Consider the following 12502-nt stretch of genomic DNA (forward strand, 5'->3'; position numbering starts at 1 on the left):
GGGAGGGGACCCTGGAACAGAGGGGATGATAAGTAAAGAGGACATCCAGGGCTCAAGAGTGCAGGAAGAATGAGGTGGGGCCGGGCACTCTGTCGCCAGCCTCCTCCTGTGGTCCAAGCCGTGTCCTCTTCTTTTAATAGATAAGCCCTGGGCCACAGGGTAATGGAGACAGGGGTGGCAGTAGAGGACGTTATTAAGCACAGTGATGTCTTGTTGACTTGCACATGCAAGGAGGGTCTTGGGTAACCACAGGGCCCACGGTATTTGCAAGAACAGTTCAAGTGCTCACTTGCTTTGGGGCTGTTTATGGGGAAGTGGTTTCCCCATCGAGAAGAGGTGAGATATTGGTGTCATCCCAGGACCACACTTAGCTCATTCCTTCTCACTAAAGCTCAGTAGTCATAGTTTCCCCTGGCAGAGCAGAAACTTCTGTGCTAGTCAACAGTTGTTCTAACTGCACAGATGTGAACGTGCTGCGATGCCATAGTCCTGGGCAACATGAGCCAAATGTAACCACACCCAGGTGGGCAGAGCTGCATCATGAAGCCTGGACAGTGGGAGTGAGGGGAGTACAGCCAGCTTTCAGTCATCTGCTTCTTTTTTTTTTTTTTAAAGAGTAGAATACATTTTTATTATACAACATTTTATTTATTTTTTTTAAAATTTCTTTTCATGGAATATATTTTCTTATTACCAATTCCCACAGTGGGAAAGTAATTTATTAGTTTTATATTTATGGACAGATTATTTTAGGACAAGTAAAACAGATTGGAGAATTACATCTGTTTGGAATTTGTAATATTCTGATATGTCTACAAGGAAGACTTCTTCTCTAAATTGAGCATCTCTATATTCAGAAGCTTTCCAATCTTCCTTCCTAGGATACAGAAATCTGTAATTTGAGATTTTGGCATCTCCTATAAAGTTTCCCTAGGACATAAAACCATCAGTAGCTGGTATCAACTGGACAGACAGAGAAGTTTCCAAAAGTAAACACCATCTAATTTTTTGCAAAGTCATGAATTAACAGTCTTTCCCTTTGTCCATTATTTCCAAGACAAATGCAGCAATGATCATATACTGATAATAATAAAGCTAAATTCTCTTTAAGAGACTGACAAAAGCAAAAGCTCATATGTAAAGTTTAATCATACTGTGAATCTCATGAACTTGAAGACAACCCCATTAACTCACTAGAATGCAGAACTGGGTCTCATAATTTCTTGAACACATTTCCTCTCAAACCTCTTCCTCAACAATTAAATTCTAAAATAACCATGTGATTAGAAGAAGGTTTGCCCACCAATGAACTTTCTGTTATTTCCTCCTTATTGTGAGTTGAATGACAGAGCAGAGGCAGAGGCACACAATCAATTCTCAAGTCAAAAAGGTCAAAGCTTCCACAGCATGGCAACAGCTTTGCAGATGCCCACATCATGATAGTTGAAATAACAAAGTCCAGCGAAGGTTAAAGCTGAGAGTGCCAAAAGGCCTTCCTTGGCAGCTTTCTGCGATGCATCCCCATGAACATAGTCAGTGACAACTTGTCCAAGGCCCCAGTGACTATGAAGAGTGAGGACTGCAGCCAAGGAGTAGTCCATTGCAGAGCAAGGATTCAAATATGCAGCTGGAAGCAGGCCCAGGAGCAAAACACTGACAGCCCTCTCGCTAGTCCAGTGAAGAGGTGCAGCCTTGGAACCAGAATGGCGGTTTGGTGACAGGTGAATGTGCTGTGTTCCAGTCCATCCTGGGGTAGGTCGGTCCTGGAGAAATGCTGAGATGTGAGCAGGTCTGACCAATGGGGTTCGGAGGAACAGAGCTCAGCCTCCTTGAGCACCGCAGAGGACACCCAGACATCTGCTTCTTGAAGAGAGATTCATCAAGGACCCCAGTGTGCACTCACCAAAGGATATAAATATGTATTCAATTTGGGTGTTAATATGCATAAGGAATGCCAAAATATTCTTAGCCTTTGACCAAGAAAGTCCATGTCTAGAATCAGTTTCCTATGGAAAGAAGTCTTATGCTTAAGAACATTTGATCTCCAGCATATTTACAGCTATTTAAAATTAGATGTGATTTAAATCAGTTGCAAGATAAAAATGGCTAGGAAAATTATATTTTCACTTGATTGACTATTAGGCAGCCTTTATGACATGAGAAATGCATAGCTTTTAATGATATGTTTTAAAAACCCAAGATGTAAATTGGATTATTTTAATCAAGACCCACCCAGGATCTGGGGATATGTTCAATCCCACAAAATATCTTCTGTAGATGTTGGTCCCAGGAATGAGGGGGAATCAAAGCTGCAGGTGTGCTGTGTCCCCTCTTAGCTGCCCCTTTGCCTATCCAATACTGAAGGACTCCTCTTTCTTCCTCAACATGGTTGATCTGTACTGATGAATCCTTGTTTTAAGCATCCCCTCATTTCCCCCTCCCACCTTCTGTGTGGATGGAGGAGGTGGGTGGCCAGTTCTGCCCCACTTGATATGTTCTAGAGCGGGTGTGAAGCCCTACTTCCTGGTGGTGGTCTTGATATCATGAAGAGCTTAGTGTCTGTTTAGCTCAGATTTGGGTCATATATATTTATGGGGGCAAAAGAAAATATATGAGTTAGCTTCCTTAAAAACCAAGAATTCAGGCAGTTGGAGGACTAACCATTTTTAATCAAGACAGTGAAGGAGAAGAATTGTTCTTCACAAAGTGTTGCCACCCTTCATAGCTCAAGAAAAAAAAAATCAATAGTGAAGATGTGTTTTTCCTGACCTGAATCTATTCTCCATCTTTATTAATACCAGAAAACCACACTTCACTCCCTAATAATTCTCAAACTTTAAGTTTTTGTGACATTCACTCAACCCACAGATCCAAGTATGTGCCCTGATTAACTTAAGCAAAGCTATAAAACTCATCTTCATAACCACAGTGATTGGTTAGGAACTGGGTTGCTAAGTCAGTCAAATCTGAAAGAACCTAAATGCTTTTTTGCAACAGGAACATGGACTCACTTTTCCCTTTTATTTATTTATTTATTCATTCATTCATTCATTCTAATTAGGTATATATGACAGCAGAATGCATTTTGATTCATTGTACACAATTGCAGCACAACTTTTCATTTCTCTGGTTGTGGGCTTGGGATATAGCTCAGTTGGTAGAATGCTTGCGTTACATGCACAAAACCCTGGGTTTGATCCCCAGCACCAAAAAAAAAAAAAAAGACAATTATTTCTTCGTTTGTACATGAAGTAGCATCACACCCTATGTGCAGTCAAACAAGTACCTAGGGTAATGTTGTTCATCTCATTCCACCATCTTCCCTACCCCCCATGCAGCCTCCTCAACCTCCCTCCTCTTTGTCCAATCAAAGTTCCTCCATTTTTCCCATGCCTCCCCTGCTCCCCATTATGGATCAGCATCCACTTATTAGAGAGAACATTTGGCCTTTGATTTGGGGGGATTTGCTTACTTCACTTAGCATGATATTCTCCCACTCCATCCATTTCCCTGCAAATGCCATGATTTTATTCTCTTTTAATGCTGAGTAATATTCCATTGTGTATATATACCACAGTTTCTTTACCCATTCATCTATTGAAGGGCATCTAGGTTGCTTCCATAGTTTAGCTATTGTGAATTGAGCTGCTATGAACATTGATGTGGCTGCATCACTGATTTTAAGTAGTACGCTGATTTTAAGTCCTTTGAGTGTAGACCAAGGATTGGGATAGCTGGGTCAAATGGTGGTTCCATTCCAAGTTTTCTAAGGAATCTCCATACTGTTTTCCAGATTGGTTGCACCAATTTACAGTCCCACTAGCAATGTATGACTGTGCCTTTCCCCACATCCTTGCCAATATTTATTGTTGTCTGTATTCTTGATAACTGCCATTCTGTCTAGCATGAGATAAAATCTCAGAGTAGTTTTGATTTGCATTTCTCTAATTACTAGAGATGTTGAAAGAACAATTCTTCATGATTCACGTAACACTGATAAGTGCTAGCAGCCACTCTGGGACTCTGACATGGAAGGATTATTATAATTGAAGGAAAAAAATGGTAAGATACCATGTCCCTGAAATTCCCCTTTCCATTGTCAAGAACCTAACCAAGTTAAGGGAACAATAAGACCGGGCCCAGACTGGAAGGTCCGGATAAATTCTATCTTGAAGGACAAAGACTTCCTCACATATATTGCAAACAAGGCACACCGGTAGTATCTGTGGAAGCTGTTTTCTTGCATGCATTCCAGCGTATCCTCTGATGCTGGTCATATAAGAGACAAAGTAAGCTAAGCTAATGACATCTACTGCTTCTGGGGTCTGACTTACAAATTCTCTTTCCCTGTGGTAACTGGTATGGAATTGAGGGCATGGTGGAGAGGGTAAGTGCCTCTCTGCCAGCTGGCTGCCACTGGACAAGGTGTTGTGAGGGGCAAAGGAACTGTTTTCTTGTGAAACACTGTCAGGGACAGAGGTACTATCTGTCCAGTCTATTGTCACTGGACTTTCTGGTGCAGCATTATGAGGGATGGAGACGCTATTTAGCAAAACACCATGTGGGACAGAGGTGTTATCTGTCTAGCCTGTCACCACTGGCCCTGCCCTGTAAGCATTTTTCAGTAAACCTTCTGTCTCACACTCCACCTCCAGGTGTTTTCTTTGATCCCTTAGCACCCCAGCCACAGCACAACTGAGCTACCGAGAGCACAAAGGGAGACCCAGAAAGAGAAGACAACAGAAACTGTGGGATCCCATGGGGCTGCTGCATGCCCCCTTGCTTGGGGCCAGAGCCATATCTGTACCCTTCAGTCTTGAGGCCACATGGTTTATTTAATCAAACCTTTTTTTAATTAATTTTTATTGTTGGTTGTTCAAAACATTACATAGTTCTTGATATATCATATTTCACACTTTGATTCAAGTGGGTTATGAACTCCCATTTTTACCCTGTATACAGATTGCAAAATCACATCAATTACACTTCCATTGATTTACATATTGCCATACTAGTGTCTGTTGTATTCTGCTGCCTTTCCTATCCTCTACTATCCCCCTTCCCCTCCCCTCCCCTCCCCTCTTCTCTCTCTACCCCCTCTACTGTCATTCATTTCTCCCCCTTGTATTATTTTTCCCTTTCCCCTCACTTCCTCTTGTATGTAATTTTGTATAACCCTGAGGGTCTCCTTCCATTTCCATGCAATTTCCCTTCTCTCTCCCTTTCCCTCCCACCTCTCATCCCTGTTTAATGTTAATCTTCTTCTCATGCTCTTCCTCTCTACTCTGTTCTTAGTTACTCTCCTTATAAAACCTTTGAATTAGATGTACTTGTTTGTGTTCCTCCTTGAAACTGTCAGTGCTCTAAGATACGCAGAGACCTGGACCTGTTCAGAGATACTGGCTCTGTTAAAAGTCACAGGCTCCGGCTGAAAGGTGGAATGGAAAATAGGAGGTCATCAAACAGGAGTGGCTTTGAAACTTTAGGGTGCATCAGAACCACCTGGAGGCTTTTTAGAAACTATACATTGTTGGGGCACACTCCCTAAAGTCTGGAAGGGAACTTAGAACTTGCTTTTCTAGTATATTCCTTAGGGGATGGGCATGCTGCTGTCCGGACACTACTTTTTGAGAACTACCATCATTCTGTGGCATTGAAGCTGCTGGTTGAATTGTGACCTGTCATATTTTGGTGCTGAGGCCCTGTGCCAAATACCAAGGCTGCAGCATTAAGGAATTTTTTAGGGAAGATTCTAAATTTTGGAATTTAATAGCTACTTCTTACATTCACAAATAAGGTTCTTTAAGATAGAGTTTAGATTACTTTGAAACGGGCTCATCTGAAATCAGAAAAGGAAAATAATTCAGCTTTTCTGACACCGGCCTTTACAATCTGTTGACTGAGAACCCAGTAACCTGGCATCTTGCAGGGCTCTACATACAGAATTTTCTAGTCTAAGATAAAGTTTCTCTGAGCAGACCCAAGGAGGTGAGAGACGTAGGGGATACACCTGGGGTCCAACTGCAGACCTGACTCGCTTCTCACCCTTTTCTGTGGAATAATTCTCTTCCTTACTTAAAATAGACAATTAACTCTTGATAAAGGTACAAGAAGGATGTAACTTTGGGCTTCAGGTCAAATATTCATCACCTCCATATACAGTCCCACACTCCATATGGGGAAGAGTGAGATGTGGCTCTACAGGGCTCAGGATGGAACTCCAAAGCTCTCTCCAGGGGCTGGGAGGTAGTGGTGACTATAAGACTGGGCTCTGTGCTAGAACATGCACATTCCCAATCCGGGCTAAAATGCCAGACCTATGACTGGACTACCCCTCTGCTTGCAGTTACCTAGCTCATGGATGGATCAGAAGCAAATACAGTAGAAGCCTATTATCATTGAAAGGAAATCACATTGCCAAACAAACCACTAGACCAGCCCCAAACAGTCATTGATTGCTCAACAACTGAGGAAAACCCCAGGCTCCTAATCACCCACCCCCCACAGGAAGTAAACAGCCCCCAGGAAGCAGGTTCTCCCTCAATGCACATCTCTGATGTCTCCATGGGGGACATTCTCCCAGGGAGGAGAGCTTCCAAGGTGCCTGTGCAGCTGACCAGGGATCTCAGTCGAGTCTTGAGTCTGAAAGTCTGAGGAACTGGTTCCCTCCCTGTGCAGTTCCCTGCTCCTTTTGCCCTATCCGGGGTCTTCATTCTGTATACTCTGTACACAACACCTGACTTTAGGGAATGTTGGACACTGCTAAACTTCTCATGCAGTCATGAGTTTCTGGACCTTGAGAAATAGTTCAGTGCATTCAGAGATTTTGTATGACCCTATTTTTTTTTTTCTGAAAGAAGGTGACACCTTCACTGTGTCCATGGGAACAAATGCTATACCTCCTGTTCTGCTGACAGCAACTCCACACTTACCAGGAGTGCAGATGATAATGGTGTAGGAGAGTGGACCCCTCATAATGGAAGGGGACTGTGAAATGTGTGTGTGTGTGTGTGTGTGTGTGTGTGTGTGTGAGAGAGAGAGAGAGAGAGAGAGAGAGAGAGAGAGAGGAGAGAGAGAAGAGAAACGAAAGCCTCCATCATAAGACAGTGCTTTTGTCCTCATTCTCATTATATAAAAGCCATCATGGCATCAAATCTCCATAAGCCAGGTGAGCTCTGTCCTCTTGGTGTCAACTCAGGATTCTAACCAGAGAGTGGGTGGCTCCAACAGAGGGACTAGCACACATCAGATGGGAGGATAAGGTGAGACCAGAGAGATAAGCAATCCAACTTATTGAAAAATAAATAAAAATTCAGAAAAAATGTACTCTAAGCAATTATAGTTAGCTATTTGATGTGCATCTTATCCAAATATTTACATATATATATATATATATATATATATATATATATATATGAATTTTTAAGATAAAAGCAAAAATAACATGTATAGTTCTGTTTCATATACGTAGAGTGTATATGCATACGGTAGATGTAAGTGGGTACACCTTTTATACTTAATATGATGGACACACTGCATAGACAGAGGTGTGTGCAGAATTGATAGCAGAATATTCCATGGATGGGCATCTTAATTCCCTTCTTTTTTAATCCCCTACTGATGTTTCATTTTTTTTTTTTAACTAGCCATGATGCAAAAAAAAAAAAAATGTCCTTGTGTCTACCTATTCCTATCCTTTGGCAGTGTTTCTATAAAATAGATTCCTGAAAATGGAATCAGGAAAAACAGCAGTTTTTGTTTGTTTTTTTGTTTGTTGGTTTCTTTCTTTGTAGTGCTGGGGATTGAACCCAAGGCCTTAGTCAAGCTAGGCAAGAGTTCTACCACAGAGCTGCATTCCCAACCCTAGTATGTATGTTTTAATATTTGCTAAGTACTAGTGTTTTATTAAACCTCAAAGTGTTTGATTACTATGATTCTAAATAATTTTTGTTATACCAGGGACTGAACTCAGAGGCACTCTGTCACTGAGCCACATCCCTAGCCCTATTTTGTATTTTCTTTAGAGACAGGGTCTCACTGAATTCCTTAGTGCTTCGCCATTGCTGAGTCTGGCTTTGAACTTGTGATCCTCCTGCCTCAGCTTCCTAAGAAGCTGGAATTACAGGCGTGTGCCACCATGCCAGGCTTCTAAACAATTTTGGATAAAAAAATCAGATTATTTGGAAGATGAAATAATTGTGGCTCATAAAAATTAATACAGGTTTGATTTCTACACATCATTTGAATGTCCCCTTCTTCTGAAGAAAGGACCCTAGCTCAGTGTATATTTCTTGTACTTACAACTGCAACCCTAGCAATCCACCTGTTAAATAACTTACCTTTCATAGCAAACCTATGAACAGAGTTCTGCCTCAGACTCCCAAGATGCTGGAATTACAGGCATGTGTTACCAAGCCTGGCTTCTAAACAATTTTAGATTCAAAACTCAGATTATTTTGAAAATGAAATAATTGTGACTTATAAAAATTAATACATATTTGATTTTTACACATCTTTTGAATTTCCCCTTCTGAAAAAACGACCCTAGCTCAGTGTATATTTCTTGTACTTATAACTGTAACCAAAGTAATTCATCTGTTAAATAACTTACCTTTTATAGCAAACTTATAAACATAGTTCTTCTCCACATAGAGCCTGATTTCCATCTCTCCCCTAACAACATTAGCCATTTATTTTGTGGAGTATGGTTTTTAGAGAAATAATATATGGTATACCTATTACCCCCATGCAATTATACACCACAGTTGGGAAGGAGTGGTGAATCCTGCTACCTAAGTCAGAGTTCTTAGCCACTAACCTGCATGCAGCACTCCTGGTAAACTTGATGAAAACATCAGTTCTCAGGTTCCATCCAGAGCATTCTGGTGGGAGTGGCTTTTGAACTTTTGCATGTGATTTGAGTATAGGTAGATCACACCTGGGGAAATCACTTGGCCAGTGTTTAATAGCACACAGTATGTAGTTAAATGAAGGTCTAGTTTGGGAACTCAGATGTGCCATCTACATGCAGTGTGATCTTGGACAAGTTGCTTACCCTTCTCGAGCCCAGATTTACTTTTCTGTCAAATGGGCATGTTAATAGTACTATGTAAGCTATATTATTGCATTAGTAGGATTGAATGAATGATATATATATATATATATATATATATATATATATATATATATATATATATATATATATATATATGGCACATAGATTTGAATAAGCCTCAAAAACATTAGCAATTTCTTATTAGCACAGCTTTATCATAAGTAATCACTACAGAATACTCTGCTTAATGGTAACTGAAGGATATGGAAATGACAACCCTCAAAACAGTGTGGACTGACAGGAGGGAGGGAGGAGGAAGCCATCACATTGATGACATTGATCCTTTCCCAATACATCCTTTCCCAGTGACAAGACAATCCCTGGGAAGGAGATATCCCCCCAAGCCTAAAATGACAGTCTCTGGGAAGAATCCAAAACATTGATCCTTCCCCAAATAGATCTTTTCTCAGTGACAGTAAAATAGATTCTGGAGGGAAAGAGATAAGTGCTGAACTCTGGACCCTCCATCCTTGCCTTAGTAAATACAAATTTCAAATTCTCATAACCTGTTTCCTGAATGTCCAAACTGATAGGTTCTGATAAAGTCTTCAATGGTTAACTCATCTCCCAGTGTGTAACCTATATAAACCCATACCTCCCCCATGATCAGGGCCATTTTTCATCCAGGGAGTGAGTCCTCTGATGCCTGACTCTTCTACTAACTAAAAGGCATAGCTGGTCCATGAAGTCGGCTCCCATACAGGTTATTTGTACTTTCACTTTGGTGCTAAAAACCATTTTGGTTGATTTTGCTTATGGTATCCATTCAAGAAGGAAATTTTCCTAGAGCAGGTACATTAAGAATCACAAAATGTTTGTAGCTTGGAATATTCCAGAACTGCACCTCCGGTGTAGAGTGGAGTAACTGCAGTAGCCCTGTTCTTCTCCCCCAAGTCCTTCCATGTCACACCTTCCTATTATTTGCCCTTATTCCTCTTAACCAGTAATTCGGATTTTTCTGGACAAACAAAAGCAAACTCCATACCAGTTTTCTTTTAAAAAGTGCATCTTTATTATTTCACCAGGCTGGACACAGCTCAGAGCCAAGGAGCCACTGTGTGTCGGTCAGTGCAAAAGGACCCACTCCATATCTGTCAGTTTGGTGGCTTTGATACCATGTCTCCTAGAACAAGCCCATGACAGCCACTCCATTGTCACCAAACAGCGTGAGCAAAGATGGAGGGGATGAGTGGCAAAGAATTTGTCCTGGGATCTTTTGGAACAAACAGTCACAAAATGAAACAAATGTAAAAATAAATTATAAAAATAAAATAATATAAATAAATAAAATCTAAGTTCAGAGTGAGGCTGTTCAGCAACAACCAGCCATAGGAGAGGTAGCTATGGAGTCACAGGGATGTTTTCAAGACTCGGGCCCCTGCTCCACACAGGGCCCACGGAGGTCACTGGGTTCCTTGCTGCCTCCAGGCCATTCAGGCATTCAGCTCCAGGTCAGTGACGTATTCCTGGACCCAGTTCTCATTGGGGTCAGCACATACCTGCCGGCCTCTCTTGGTTAGGAAGCTGTGGGGAGAAGCAGAGGATCAAACACTGAGGAATTCTACAGGGGATCTGGGGCCCACAGTGGACCCTCCATCCCACCCCCTGCCCTGGGCAGCTCAGAGAAGGTCTGCCTATGTTACTCCAGAGGGTCTCCCCCACCAACTCAAGAGTGTCTCAGGGTACCCTGCCACCTCATTCTTCTGTCCCTCCTCTCTGAGTTTGGGGTCCCACCTTCCCGACCAAGTCAGGTCACATTTAAGAGCTGAAGCCTATATACATGGCCTGTCTATGGTTGCTCTCCTGGCCTGTCTCTGCCCCTGTGGGGCTGTCCTCAAGTGTGGGCAGGGGATGTGGCACTTACATGACACCTGGCTGGGAGCACTGGCTGCTGGTCTCAAAATAGTCCTCTATGAATTTGCGTTGAATCTGCCGGGCCACGTAGGAGAAGCAGCAGGCCGTCGGGGTGTCCGCACCAACTGGAAAAAGGGACAGAATGAGTCCAGGTCATCATCCAAAAGGAAAGGCCACCAGCTGTCACAACCTCAGGCTGAGGAAGAGCCCTGCACAGAGTGGGGACTGGAGACCGGCCTCGGGAAGGCATTTGGGCATTTCTGCCTAGAAACCTCATGTCTCTGTCTTCCTACTGTCTCTGTTCTCCTTGCTTCCTCACTCTTTACTGCGGGCTCTCTTTGTCTGTGTGATTCAGACCAAACAGACTATTCTCCTCTCTTCCTTCAGGGAATTTTGATTGGTTCAAGAAGTCACACCCAGCAAAAAGAGAGGTCTGGGATATCTATCTCAAGATCCATTGGGCAGAGCTCCTGGGAGCCCCGGAGTGAGCTGGGGAATCGACCACATCACTGGGAAGGAAGTAACCAGGTCTGGATTCTGCCTCTTGCAAACTCAGAGGTTTAGGCTCCATTATTTTCCCCTTATCTATAGAAAGGAGGAACTCCTGCCCCAACCCTGACTCTGAGGACTGGGGACTAGGAGAGCTAAGATCCCTTGTAAAGGTGAAAAGTCCTTAAGAGAAAGCTCAAGGTGCTTTGTAGTCCTTTAAGAAGTTTTCTCTTTTCTCCTGGGTTCTGGAGACCACAAGAAGAGATTGATGTGGTCTCCCCAGGGCCAGAGAGTCGGACACCTGCCACAATAGGGTGGACTCACATGGTGCAGAGAAGACCTGGTCGCAGAGAGCCATGGTGCAGAGGAGGACAGCAAGAGCAGCCGTGGAGACCTGCATGATGTTCAGTGGATGATGGAGTGTGGTCTCAAGTATGAGCAGATCCAAGAAGGGCCTGGGTCCTCCCTGCTGCCTGTGTCCTTCTGGCATCTGAAGCCATCTGCCCTTCTCTTTATAGGCAGCCCTGGCAGGTGGGGAAGTGGAATCTGGGGGTGCATGGGGAAATTTTTAAGCATAGCAATGTTGTCATGATGTTTCACAACTTGGGGTCCTTGGTGACTACAGGAACTCAGGATATCTAAGAATAGCATCTCTGAGCTGTAGGTCTCAGCTCTAGACTCATGACTTGCTCTGTTTTTTTGGGGGGGGAAATGGTTTCCCTGTGAGAGGGAGGAGACTTGTGTGCGTCTACTCAGAGTTGCTATTAGCTGGTCCCTTCTCATAAGAACTTATTTATGGATGACCTCTCCAGTGATGTTCCTTTCTACAGAACTGAAACTCAGTGCTTTCTCAGTCTCTGTAACCAAGTGAGGTTGACAGGTGGATGGCAGCAACACCACACCCCCCAAATCCTGGTACTGAATTAAGGAATCCCTGGCTAGAGGAATGGAAAGTGTGATGTCACGATTCATTTGTCCATTTATCGAACAGTCATAGAATGACTAGGGGACTCTGTCAAAAATTTTAGTTGTGAATCATGAAGT

The 12502-nt window shown here is 42.8% G+C and overlaps 1 protein-coding gene and 1 pseudogene across 1 annotated transcript; both read right to left on the reverse strand.

The window, feature by feature from the left end:
• Positions 1-863: 863 nt before the first annotated feature.
• Positions 864-1880, reverse strand: LOC114082703 (succinate dehydrogenase [ubiquinone] cytochrome b small subunit, mitochondrial pseudogene; annotated as a pseudogene).
• Positions 1881-10103: 8223 nt separating this feature from the next.
• Positions 10104-11987, reverse strand: LOC139702303 (C-C motif chemokine 3-like). Its single transcript, XM_071603090.1, has 3 exons — positions 11783-11987; positions 10980-11094; positions 10104-10639 (listed from the first exon to the last, which is right to left on the reverse strand). Exons 1-3 carry the CDS (start codon positions 11946-11948, stop codon positions 10549-10551), a joined length of 372 nt encoding a protein of 123 aa, XP_071459191.1. The 5' UTR covers positions 11949-11987; the 3' UTR covers positions 10104-10548.
• Between the last annotated feature and the right edge of the window lie 515 nt (positions 11988-12502).

The sequence above is a fragment of the Marmota flaviventris genome, chromosome 17 (genome assembly GCF_047511675.1).
Source record: "Marmota flaviventris isolate mMarFla1 chromosome 17, mMarFla1.hap1, whole genome shotgun sequence".
Classification (NCBI taxonomy): Eukaryota; Metazoa; Chordata; class Mammalia; order Rodentia; family Sciuridae; genus Marmota; species Marmota flaviventris.

Bases quoted from the DNA above. Each gene is read 5' to 3' on its own strand.
- LOC139702303 (XM_071603090.1), bottom strand. From the start codon at position 11,948: ATGCCAGAAGGACACAGGCAGCAGGGAGGACCCAGGCCCTTCTTGGAT. The intron at 11,095-11,782 runs GTGAGTCCACCC...CCCTTTTTCCAG, and splicing joins CCAGGTCTTCTCTGCACCAT to TTGGTGCGGACACCCCGACG. The intron at 10,640-10,979 runs GTAAGTGCCACA...TTCTCCCCACAG, and splicing joins TGCTCCCAGCCAGGTGTCAT to CTTCCTAACCAAGAGAGGCC.